Source organism: Aplidium turbinatum, chromosome 3 (assembly GCF_918807975.1).
Source record: "Aplidium turbinatum chromosome 3, kaAplTurb1.1, whole genome shotgun sequence".
Taxonomy (NCBI): Eukaryota; Metazoa; Chordata; class Ascidiacea; order Aplousobranchia; family Polyclinidae; genus Aplidium; species Aplidium turbinatum.
The window spans coordinates 24,705,960-24,719,659 of NC_137474.1; the positions used below are offsets into that span (position 1 = coordinate 24,705,960).

General features: G+C 38.0%; 1 protein-coding gene across 6 annotated transcripts in view; it reads right to left on the minus strand.

The window, feature by feature from the left end:
* Positions 1-13,700, minus strand: part of LOC145766947 (uncharacterized) — a 147,440-nt gene that overhangs the window by 49,542 nt on the left and 84,198 nt on the right. For 5 of the 6 annotated variants that reach the window (XM_082578661.1, XM_082578665.1, XM_082578662.1 and 2 more), the window contains one exon: positions 3,487-3,604. The exons of the other annotated variant lie outside the window; for it this stretch is intronic. In XM_082578661.1, coding sequence (XP_082434787.1) covers positions 3,487-3,604 — 118 coding nt within the window. The remainder of the gene's footprint in view (positions 1-3,486; positions 3,605-13,700) is intronic. 6 annotated transcript variants of the gene reach the window in all.

A 13,700-nucleotide genomic window follows, 5' to 3' on the forward strand; every position in this document is an offset into this window, starting at 1 on the left:
CGAAAAAGTCTGCCCTGGGTATGCTTACGACTGGTGAGATTTCAAAAGCTACCCTAGCGATTGTGAGGTTAACACAATGGGAAGCTTTTCCTGAAGTAATGACTACTCTTCCCGCTCATGCCAGTTTCAAAAGTTCGATTCAACTACCTTCAGAGTCACAAATCAAACAACCGTTCTTACGGCCATTTCGGTCTTTGAATCCTTATACTGTAATGTGGGGCACCGAGCCCCAAACAGCGGACCACCTTCTTGTTTGCCCTCGGCTTGCCACCCGGTGCAGTAGGTGGGACCTGTCAGTGTATAATACAACTCCGTTGCGGAAGAATGTGTCAATCTGTGGTGTATCAACAAACTTTAGAAGACTCGATAGAAGAAGAATGTGGATGGTATGCTACGTGTTGGGGACCATTTATGAAACGCTTCGATTGACAAGTCCACATTTTTTCAGTGTGATGGATGCGACCGCTTTTGCTATAAAGCAAGTCCAGCCGTGAGTCAATGTTTGTTAATACTAGTCCCAAGGCTGATTCAATGATGCTTATTCTGTTTGGTTTTGATGGTATTTGTTTTGTTTTGATTGCCATCAATGATAAAAACGCTGATTTGTATAAATTGTTGTCGGCTACAGCTCGTGCCCAAACATTAGTTTTGTCATCGAATCGAGTTTCGCTTTGGATGGTGATATCGAATGTGGCTTTGGAAGCCCATAGTCTACGATAGAAAAGACGTGAGCATAAATCACATTGTACGGAGGATGGGGAACATCGTCTTTTTACCTTGTCTTTTCTAATGTTTTGTTTTTCCTGGGCCTTTTGTATGCTGTTTTTGTATGTGGACTAGTTTTTTCCTCCTGATTGACATGTCACTGGCAAGTTTTCCGCGATTCTACATCAATGTTGCTTTGTTAAGCAAGCCTTTTTAGGTGATCATTGTAATTGAATCGTCGGTGAAACGATCCTCCCAACTAGTGCTCAGCATTTGCTCCAGTTTTTGCGGCTGAAAATTTTAAACACAAATACGTAGATACAAACGGCAGGAGTACAGTTAGCCCTGCTGCTGAATCAGAGGTATTCCACTTTAAAGCAAAGCCAAAAAGGGTGAAGCTTTTTTTAGACAAAATTCATAAATTTCCAGAAAATTTAAATTTCAAATCAGTAGATCAGTAAGCTCTTCCTGAGAGAGGTGCCCAGTACTTTGTTTTTGCGTTGTAAATAGATTAGGTTTTAGATCCAATGTAAACTGATAGAATTTTTCACAGATTTGACAAATGGTTAATATAACCAGAGGTCTAATAACATTTGATTCTGCATCATTGTTAGCCCAAAAACTCTTCAGTAGAACATTTCAAATGGACCATTTTTAACCTGGTGTTCACTTTCAAGCATTTTCAAGCAGATGTTTAAATTTTTTGTCCTTATTTTTCATGAACGCTTCAAATTTAGAATTTAACGTAAAAACATTGATGTTTTTTGTTTCAAAAAGACAAATTAACTTCGTTCAGTTTTTCAAGCAAATTTGATAAATAGCATAAGTTTAGAAACCAGATGTTATTGCAAAAAAAGTGGACAGTCTGACTTCTATTTTTGTCAAAAAAATCACGACTCTAATTTTCAACACTAATAGCCTTTTAAAGCTTTAACTTTTGAAAGCTATCTTACTTCACATTGCAACAAAAAGGCTTTAAATTCTGATTTTATTTTACCACACCAACTTCTAAAAATAGAAGTATTGAGTGTGCGACTCTCAAAGTTAACAACTTGCACAGAAGTGTTAATATAGACTACTTAATGAAAAATCGGTACACTTTCTGCGACCCCCAGTTTGGAAATCCCTGGTCTAACCCATTTCTGTCCTACTCTCACTAACCCGGAACACATCGTGGGCATTTTGTCCCAGCAATAAGTCTATTCTCCAAAGCAGTAAAGGTTGAAGCAGTACCATTGTGTAGCATTGCATACCGTTTTTTGCATATGCATTTTGCTAATGTTCAGCTGTGATTTATTTCCTGAACTTTATTTTTATGCAGAAAATTTAGTCTGTTTTGAAAAACAGTAGTGTCGAAATTGCAGCAATAGTTTTTTTCAGAGTGAGAGTTTTTTTTATTTGCACAGTTCAATTGTTTTCACTCTTGCAATTTGACAGGGATAGAAAGTACCAATAACGCAATGTAGCCTGCTAAATTTACTGTCTTATCTTGCAGAGTAATGAACTAATCTCTTGCCCTGTAATAAATCATTATAGCGCAAGTTAAAAATTTTGAGATGGCGTCATGACGAATTTTATGATGTCACTATGACTTCATTGTCAGAAATAAATCTGAGGTCTCATTCTGTCAGACTAGACCAGTGGTTCTCAACCTTTTTTCTTTCGTGGCCCATTTTTATTGCACAAAAATTCTTGTGGCCCATCAACCATTTATGCAAGAAAAAAATTGCAAAATAGGATTAAAAACAAAAAACAGCAGAATATAGTTCAAAACAGATTATTTGAACATTATTGACCAACTTAGATTATTTAGATAAATTTACATTTCATCTACATTCCTTCCCAATTCCTTCCAACACGATTATCTCTCCTTTCAAGTTACAAATTTCTCCTTGTGGAGCCAAGTGGCTCCTTATGAAAACCACACTGTTGCAGTTGCTTAAAATCAACGTCTGTATATTATTCAACAGACAAGATTGATTAGGCCTATGTCACGCCACCAAGGTTATTTTATTGTTTCAATAATTAGAATGAAAATTACCATTTTGCAGCAAATTACAGCAGCACCATTCATTGTTGGTACAGTCAAAGCAACTAAACAAAACACACAAGTGTAAAATTAACTATAGTAACACAAATAAACCTAAAATTTTCACTAACTCTGGCAAACTTTTAAGCAGGTCTGTGGCCCCCCTCAAATTTCTTCTATGACCCACTAGTGAGCCATGGCCCACCGGTTGAGAACCGCTAAACTAGACCAATTGAGAAATTTCAAAAGATGTGTATCAGTTACCTGAAATAAGCAAAATGCATTTTCACCACTAGTGGCGCTAAGTGCTGCTTCTCAATCTTCTAAATCCCCCCACAATTCTCAAAATTATGCCAAATACCAAAAGTTGATTTTCACTTGTGAGCTATCAAGTAAAGCATTGAATAAAAGTGTTTTCAGTTGAAATAATGAGTTCCACCGTCAGCATCATGGCTGAACAGGTCAAAAATGGGTAATTTTGGCAAAAATGGAAATGTTCAGGCCTCTTGAGGCAGGATATCCCATCATCTTAGGGCAAAACGGTTGTCTTTTTCGGATTTCTCAAGGTCAAAATCATAGGAAACAATGCAAGAACCTAAAAAATTTGAAAGTTTTGAAGGTTGAGCATTTTGTGATTGCTTCTATCCTGCTTATTTAATTAAATTAAAAGACAGCATGAGCTGAGTGTTATGGTGGAATTGAAAAAGGATTAAATGACTAGGCTAGCAATTAGATATATCACACAAACGCACCTGCCGTATTTCGCCAGCAGCATTGGTGTACTGACGAGCCAAGCCAAAATCTAACATAAATACGGTTCGATTAGTGGCAGACGTTCTTCCCATGGCAAAGTTCGAGGGTTTGACATCTCTACAACCAATGCAAAATTATTACATATGCATTTCTACTTATGCAATCGTAGCATAACCTAGTGTGTATCAAGTACAACGTACAGACCACATAACATATTCATCATTCAATCTGCTATAAATCGATGCTTGTTTTTGGGCTTACATGGTCAGACGATGTGGACAGAGTCATCAATAATTAACGTTACAAGAGATCTAATTCAAAAATTGGCAAAGGAGGCAAACGTGTCCTATGGAACCATGCTCACAGTTTTCAATAAGGATTTGAAGATGAAACCAATCAAACACATGAAGAAGCAGTTGCTAAATGCCAATACCATTGAGAAACGTCTCTCCAGAGCCAGAATTCTGCTCTCACGCATTGAAGGAGGAGGCACGCTGCCAAACCTTGTGTTCAACAATGTAAAGAAATTTGATGCCTAGCATCATTTTAACAGTCAGAATGATCGTGTTTGGTCAAGAGATGGTGACATAGAACCCCGGGTAGTCACACGGAGACAAGGGGCAGCATCAGTGATGGTGTGGGCCGCAGTCAACGAATCAGGAAGGAGTCCATTGATTTTTGTGGACCAAGGAGTGAAATTGAATCAAGAAAACTACCAAAATGACATTCTTGACTCTTGAGGGTTCATTGTTGCCTTGGGAAAAGAAACACTTAAAAAAACGTAATTGGTAATTCCAATAAGATTCTACCCCTTCACATGGAGCTAAGAGAACGCAAAACTGGTTTTCAGCCAATGTGCTGTTCTTCATTTCCAAGGAAGAATGGCCTCCTTCATCCCTAGACCTGAACCCCCAATACTTTGGCATCTGGTCTTACCTTGAGAGCAAGGTTTCGACTAAACACCACTAAAGTTTGAAAGCGCTGAAGGCTAATCTGAAAAAAGTATGGACCTAAATACCTCAAAGAGTTATTCGTGATTCTTGCAAGTTCTTTCCTTTTACGAAGCGTTTTCAACTTGTTATCGACGCAAATGTCAGATACATTGAGTAAAACTTGTTTTACTTAAATATTTATTTATTTGACAATAATATTATATGTTTATTACTCAAAAGTTGTCTACCATTTGGTAAATACAGTTGTTTGAAGTTGTAATGTTAATTATTGATGACTCTGTATACAGCACAGCAAACGAAAATTTGTTGTTACATTTTATGGAGCTTAAACTTTCAGAAAACTATTATACTCCAAGAGAGAACAAAAATAAACTTTGCAAAGCAAAAAGAAACAACATCAATTAGATCATTATTTCATAATCCTCATCTAGGGATACACGACTGTGTGCCGTGGTCAGAATGACGCAAGACCTAAATATTGCAACACATGAATGATGCAAGACTTGGTTATTTCTTACTAAAATTAATTGTTGTTTTGAATACGGTAGTAATTTCATTTGTTATGGTGGCAATTTCAATTTTTATTATTTACACAAACAAAAATATCAAAATTGTTTTCTTACACTTAACAGCATAAACATGAAGGTGCCACTTATTCTTATATTTGTTGGTGAAAGTGCACTTACATTTGTTACTTTTTAATCTTAACGGACACGTCTGCAGGAAAATCTTACTAACCAGAAACATCTGACAAACTCAATGTATAAGTCTGGCTTCAGGCAGTTAATCTCGTTCCTCGCTGCTTCAGTAACAATACATGAGGTCAGTTACACTATTTTGTTTTCGAAGACAACCAATTAGGTTCAGACGAGCAGTCCAACAGTGACATTTAACTTGAGGAAGATTTTTAGTCATAGACAATTTTTGATTTATAATAGTGCTTTTCAACCTGTGGGATGGTACGTACTTGTGCGGATGAAAAAAATTGCAGTGCGGATGACAAATGTGGTGCGGATAAAAATTGTGCATATTTTTTTACTTTTTCTGCCGTGGAATAATTCAAATAAACATATTCATTGTGATTTTTTGCTTGCGAAATCTATCTTTCTCTAGAAGTATGCAAAACTACCAGGATTAACCTATCAAAGGCTTTGTCAGTGCGAGGATGAAGGTTCGAAACCACACCAGTTCCAGTAATATAGTCACAAACATGAAATACTGTGCATTCAACTCGCCAGTAGCCTAGGCCTATGCATGCCTCTGCAAGTAGGCGGTTTGCCTGGGTCGACAGTAGCATATAGGGTCATCAATATTTAACGTTACAACTTCAAACAACTGTATTTAACATTAATATTTAGGGTTACAATGTTAATTAATTCATGTAAATTGAATATTAATTAATTAACAAAATTCTCATATGTCTCTTTTAAAAAGTACTTCTTGAAATGTGCAGAAAGTAATTTCAAATGTTGTGTAAAGTCAAAGAAAATCCACTCTTTATTAATTATGGGTTTGTTGGTAATTTAGTCACACAGAACAGGAAACATATCCATAACATTATCATTTATCCTTGTTTTTCATATGTTGAATTTCTTTATGAATGCTGTTATTTTATTTTGAGTAAGTAAAATGTTCGCATCTCTTCCCTGAAGTGACAAGTTCAATTGGTTTAGAACAGTGGTTCCCAACCAGGGTGCCAATTGCAATGCTTAAGGGTGCCGCGAGATATTGTAATAGTGCGGCCCATTCTTTATTTTAACTTTAACCCGATAAGTGCGGAATTGATTTATTTCTAATCGAGTTTCAGTGTGTATTAAGTTTCGCGTCTCGCAGTTATTCCCGGCTCCTTTCTGGAGAGTCACTTAGTGGAGAAGTCGCTGGCGATAAGTAAATAATTAATCCGCAGTAAGCCTTTGTTTTCTCGCCCAGGAAAAACAGGGTGAGAGATTTTGACTCTTTGCTGTTCTTTCTATAAAAACGTTTAAAACGCATCATTATTGCCCGGTTTCATGATTTTATTATGCGCTTCACGGCGCACAATTGGGTCTCCAAATTAGTGTATTTAGTAGATATCTTCGACCATTTAAATAACGTGAAAGGAAAAAATGAAACTCTCTTAACTTCAACCGAAAAAACGAAAACACTGAAAGAAAAACTGCAAATGTGGTCCTTAAAAGTGGAGAACGGAAACTTTAACATGCTTTCACATTTCTCTGAAATGAAGAACAAAGAAGTCGTCTCATTCAGATACTAAGGGACTTTGTGCAAGAAGTCAAACCCAAATTTCACACTGACTTTTGAATAAATAGATTTATTTACAAGCGCTACGCTGTACAACTCATTCTGTGTTATTTCATACAGTTATTTTTAATACAGAAACCTCATAAAATTGATCCAGTTTAGCCAGGGTGCCGCAAACTATTTATCTCTTTGATAGGGTGCCGCAAAGTCAAAAAGGTTGGGAACCACTGGTTTAAAAGGTTAAAAATGCTTGCCAGGTATGCAAGTTTCCCAAGCCAAATTTCATCGGCTACTAGTGAAGCCAAGTCAGCATTGTGCGCTTGCAGGAAAACTAAAAGCTCCTCTCGCAGTTCAAATACGCATTCTACAAGTAGTCCAGTTTTAATCCGGTGATGTCCTCGTTACCGAGGGTGACCGGATTCACCTCAAAGTGCCGCAATCGCCTTGACACCCAGTCTCCACATCAATCTGTCCAACATGTCCTGTTGTCCTCTCTTGTCAAGCCCACCTTGCTGCTTTCCTCCACGTTTTCTTGGGTCATCCTTGTTTTTTACGACCCTCTACTTGCAACTCCAGCGCTCTTCTCAAAACATGCCCATTGCCCATTCCATCTCACTCCATTCGCTTTCGCCAACTTATCAACATTCTCATTTAATCCAAGCAAGTTAAATGAGAATGTAAAATACGAGAATTTTTCGTAAACAAGTTTTTAACTGCAATGAAGGTGCAATAAGTAAGATTTACGATACTGGATGGCAAAAGCTTTCGAAATCATTTAAGTTGTATAGAACTGTGGCAATTACCTTTGACAGCAAAAATCTTATTTCCATACTAAACTATCGGGAATTTGGCCTGTACCATTATTATTGAAAAATATTCACTCGAAACCGGCAGTAGTTTCATCAGTCATCACATCAATCCTTTTCATAAGTTAAATAACTTTAAACATAATACAATTTTTGTTTTATCACAAAAAGACATTAATACCACAATAAATGAATTAAAATACAACGTAGCGTCAAGGACTGTGGTGTTAAATCAGACATGACATTCGGCCACTGTTTTCTTCACAGTCTCATTTCTGGATTTGTTGAGATTGAGGGTTGCTTTGGTTGACACCGGAAACCTTTTCCTGTGGGTGCTTACTAACTGCAGTAGTGCAGTAGGTACTGTTTCTGAGTCTCATCTTTGGTTAGAGCTAAATAAGACTGAATTAGTGCAATTCCTCGCTCGGCTGTGTCATTAATCACTTTCAGGAGACTGACACTAACAGGGTCTGATGCCCAGAGACTGGGGGGGGGGTTTGGCAAGGATTGCTCCTGCTTCTTTGTTACCATTTGTGCACAGCAGATCAAATAACTTTAGTGACCGACTTGTAATAAATGACTCTATTGGAGATTGATGGTCGAATCCTGTCCCGTCCATTTTTTTTTCCCGTCCAGCCGCTTTAGAATTTTTAGATGTGGTGGCCGTGCCAAATTTGTCACCATTGCTGTTTTGGTTCTGTCATCAACATGATCATCAAACAGCGTTAACAGAGCAAGATGCTCAGAAAAATACCACAAGTGACGATGAAGAGCTTTCAGATGTGCTTTCTTGATATGACATATTGGGTAGTGGTGAAGGAGATCGAGAAGTTTCAAGTCGTTGTTGGGAACTCTTGCAGCTAATGGAGTCTCGTACCAGTATCGTGCATAAACAAGAGCCACAAAAAGACAAAACTGGGATAAACCAGTGATCTCTCTAGTGGTTAGTTCAAACTGGTCCCGGAACAGAAATATCTTCAGGGAGTAGATGACCTTTGCCATCTACCTTGCATTGTGCATTGCACCAGGTGCACGGAAGTGTGTGACACTTCAGGGCCAGGCAGTGCACCACCCAGAAATATGTGGCACAGTTTGAGAAGTTTAGAATAATCTTCTCAGGTAGTGTCCTCCTGGATGGCATTAGCATAAAATGCCATCATGTCATCTCGCAGGCCTTTAGTCATGCGAGATTAAAAGTATCCTGTGGTAAAAAAGTGAAAATCTGATTGACCTTCAAACGACCTCCAATCAGTCTAATTTTTTGCAAGGGCACTTCTATGGGAAAATGGCACATTTTAAGCCTTGTGGAGGAAGATTCCTAGAAAATTGTATTTTTTTGAAGCACTCTAATGGTCATAGGCGCCAACTTTTAAAAAAAACTTAGGGGGCGAGAAAGGTGATGATGTCATAACCATAACGCTATTTTACTCAATTTAAATAGTCTTTGATTAAATAAGCTTAGTGTCTTCTGTATATTGACACTTAGATTGCAAGCCGAATTCATTAGAACGGCTGCTTGAAACAATTAGTTTCACGCATGCAGTACGCCTGGTCGTAAAAATTTTGATATTGTTAGCTCATAATTAGAACAGTTGAAAAACAAGCCGATTCATTTCCTTTTCGCGCGAGTGAATAACAACGATCAAGACAGTGAAGTTATCGAAATAAAACGCAAAAAATCATTATCTCAAGCAGAGTGGAAACCCGCTATCAGTTTTATTAACCTCGTTTCGCTCGTTTTGCTAATTACTTACCTTCAATGCGTTAACAACGGCGAAGTGTTTTCTGTTTTTTATCGAAAGTCTTTATAGTGTTTTATCAAATACCGTATAATCATACTCGAGTATAGGTCCAAATGTTCGCAAGTGATTTTCACCTCAAAAAGACTTTCAACTTATACAGCCTGGGACACTGTTGCCTCCAGCTGGGCAGTTTTCAAAATGAACGCAATTTTGCTGCGGCAAAATCATTGCCGACGTAGATTACGGAGTGTGAAATGTTGTGGGCCGAAATAAAAGTTTAGAATACGTTTATTTTCAGTGCTTCAACCTTAACTTTCAAATTTAATGATTTCTTGTCAATTCTTAACTTTATGCACTTGTTGAGCAATATGCAAAGCTCACGAAACAAAACAGCAGGAAGAGCTGTTTCAAAAGATCATTTTTTTGGGTGTAGGATATAATCGTTCTTATTACATAACATTCCATGATCGTTGAAGTCGATGTCAAACCTTAGTGGCCGCATAAAACAATGATGTCAGGTTGGCTAGGTGATAATAGCAGTAAGAGACGTGGTTAATGCAGACTATATCTGCGACCAAGACCAGGCCTCGAAATTTGTACTTTTTTCCGGCGGTCAAGCATGTCCTACCAGACTGGCCCTTTCAGCGGACATTTAATATCTCAACCGGACATATTTTTGCATGTAGATTTTGCGCAAAATCACACTACAGTATTGTGTAGTCGTGTTTGTAGAAGATTTTCTGCAACAGAATAACTCTGCAATGGTTGATGGCGTAATCAACCGACCCTGAAGTATACTGGAGCAGATTGCTTGCAAATAAATCAGTGCGTTAATGACAGTCGTGTAATGACGCAATAAACACAATTGAAATCAGCGGAAATAAGGTCGCCACATTCGCCTTAGCACGTGCGGAACCCGGCTGAGACTTGCTTCTCTGTGACGTTTCTTTTTAACAAACGATCAATGTAACGCAATAATCCGCATTGTTAAAATTAGAATACGATATATCCTGCCGAAAAGTTCAGACAACTTTATTTCAAGGCAACATTGCAAGGAATGCATTGAAATGATGTAAAAATGGCTACTTTTGACATCAGCTCGTTAACCAGGCCACTTTAATGTGATCTTTAAAGCAATTGCCTGTACTATTATTTAAGGATGTGCCGATTAATCGGCATCGGCAGGTATCGGCAACTTTTGGAGAATCGGAATCGGCATCAAAAAAAATTGCCGATTCTTTCCGATTCTTTATCAAAGTTTCCTAATCAAAAGTAGCGCGAGCGCGTGGAAATCGGCAGCCGTGGCCGAGTGGATAGCGCGTTGGGCTCGCAGTCGAGAGCCTGCATGTTCGACTCCAGCCACCCGCACTTGCTGTTGTTTCTCTGGGCAAGAAACTTGACGATAATTGCCTCTACCCAGTGATCGATTTCGAGTAATGGGTAGTACCAAATTTAAGTCATAAGTACAGTAGACAATCGGAAACAGACATTGCCGTCGGCTGCAGCGTGGGTCAGGTGTATGTCGGAAGGCGTACACCGATGCATAGCGCTCAAGTCCGCTTTCCCGCAATGCAGGATAAAGATAAACAAACAAACAAACAAATACCGATCAAAGAACGGCTTCTTTGAACAACCGCATCAGCGTCAACTAGTCAACTCAATTTTTTTCATTAAATTACAGTTTATACTGGTCCGCAAAGACGTTAAACTAGCGCAATGAAGTTCCACGTCGATATTGTTAACGCAAGTTTCTCCACGTGTTAATTTTATTCGTAGGCCTTTATCCATTGTTCGTTGAACCGTTTCGCCACTGTCCAAATTGTTTGCTCCACGTTGGCAGTGATTGACGTTGTTTTGCAATGCCATCGCCGTCAACGTGGAACCTTTTTCGCTATAAATACCAGTTCATTTGTAGTGTTGTTCATTCGCAATTCAAAAGTTGTACTGAAGAGAGCTAAATGCTCGAAATCCGGATATACAACAAATTCATGCTGTGTATGAATTGGAATTAAAAGCGAATTGAAGTTCATCTGGTCCTTTGTCTCCATTCATAGAATTTGAGCATACGCTGACGACGAGCGTCAACTAGCATTCGGAGAGCGGTAGTCTAAAACTCTAAATTATGACGATTGTCCGCCATTTTATAAACTCTTGTTTAGTAGGCACGAGATCAAAATACTTTCTTTCTTTGAAATGACGAAAAACGTTCAAAGAGAAAGTATAAAATAAAAAAGTTGAATGATTACACAACGGTTACAAGTTAAAGGAGAAATGGATTATTACGTAATAGTTATTAGCTTGCAGTATGCGAGGCGCTAAAAGCAAGTTAAGAGAAAAAGCGAGGGGGTATAAACTGCAAAGAAAATGAGAACAACTGTCTGAAAGATTCAAAACGCTTTTAGAAAATAAACAAAGGGCGTCAATGGAAAACAACGTGCGAAGTTGCAAGTTATATCTTTTCAGACGCTGAATTGCAGTGAATTAATCTTGTCACTTAGTAAACACGTGAAAAAAGATTACCTCGTTTGCGCAATAATCACTTGATTGTTTGTTCAACCCATGAAACGGACTATGTTACAGCCAAATGCTGTCCCAGCTCTAGTCGGCATTCGGCAAAATTAGGGAGTTTTCTTTGATCTGTAGAATATACCTTAAAGCAGACATTTTTAACGCAGCAAGAAGAGAAATGATTTGGTGGAAACCAAACAATACTATGTTTCCTGAGCAAAATTGCAAATAAATTGCTTTCGTCACCACCATCGTCGATCGAAAGCGAACGAATTTTTAGCACAGGAGGCAATATTTTTACGCCTCAACGGAACAGACTTACTCCAGCAACTGGAGAAAAGTTGATGATATTGCATTTTAATTGACGTGCCTTTAATTTTGAATATTAAAAAGCGGAAATGTTCTTTGTAATTATTGTTTAATCGTTGTAAAATTCGTAGTCACTGAAAGTTGCTTAATGTTAATTTACTAAGCAGAGAGAAGTAACTTCCAAGTATTGGCCTATTACGCTTAATGCGTTCAACAAAAACCAGCTACCCGGTAATCTTCACGTGTTTGCTAAGCAACAAGATTGGCTGCAACTCTGCGTTCGAAAACAATACTAATTTCTTCACAAGATTTTTTTCTTTTTTCGCCTATTGATGCACTTTGAATGCAAGGCTGGTGTGTTACTTATTTAAAGGTTTTTGTATATTCAATACCGCTGCGTTCATTTTCTTTTACACTCTAGTCTTTTTATCTTCTTGTTTCAGGCACCTTCTTGAATTCTGCGAGAAAAATACTGCAAACCGCACAAGATAATATTTTGCACACTGCATTAAGCTACGTTTATTTTGCACTCTGTGAGCAATGGCGATTTTTCTCTTTTCACTGATTTCCGCAACAAATAAAACGCGTGTCTATCACCACTTTGTAGCGCGCAAGAAGTGAAGAACTACCATAAAAAAATCACGCTGTCTAGAGCAGGCGACAAAGTGAACGCTTTTAGACATTTCAAAGGCAGCAACTTGTAACAAAATCGCAATCACTTGTAGAGCGCCAACTAAAAGCAGCTTTAATCATTTAACCAAAGAATCGGCATCGGAATCGGCATCGGCAAAAATTCTGTAATCGGCACATCCCTACATTGCTTCAGCTCCGTATTTGTTCGCGTTAAACAAACAATTGTTACAATTCAAATTTAAAATATATTTTTGCTGCATTAGCTCTATTTTTGTCAAGAATTTTGCGGCGGTCATTTATGACCGACCAATGAGCCGGCTTCGGCAGACATTCGAGGTCATTCCGGAGGTCATGTCCGCCATGACCGCCGGATATTTTGAGGCCTGACCAAGACCATTAAACACCTTTTCTTTTATCGGTTTTCGATTTAATTCTCACACATTGCGAACAAAACAATGCGTTCTGTTGAATCATAATTGATCTTACAGCGGGAAGACCTCGTTGAAAATAGCTCGTTTAATTTAGGTGGTTTACTTAATATTACCGTGATTAGTTTTACGTGACTATTCCAGCAGCGTAAGTTACTTTACGCTCTACTTTGAAATTTCCTCACCATATGTCAATGCCAATACTTAGATGAACTATCGAATGGTAGTACCGGGAATATGCTATTCGACCTATACACGGGAGAATTAAATATCATTTTCAGCTTAAAAGTAGGGGTTTGACTTATACACGATATCGACCTACACTCGAGTATGTACGGTAGTGCAGGAGTGTATATAGATGAGTGTATACTGATTGTAAATATTTTCACAATATATACATCAATACAGTGCTTATTGAAGCAAAACACGGATGACAGTTTTGAAAAATGCATTTTTTCTTTAAGCTGTATTCACGTAATTGTTCGTTGTGTCGTAGTTTCAACTCGATAAAGTTTGCTAAAATCGATTTCAGGTTTGAAGTCACAAAAAATCTAACGGACGTTTGGACAACTCGTGAAATGAGAATAAACATT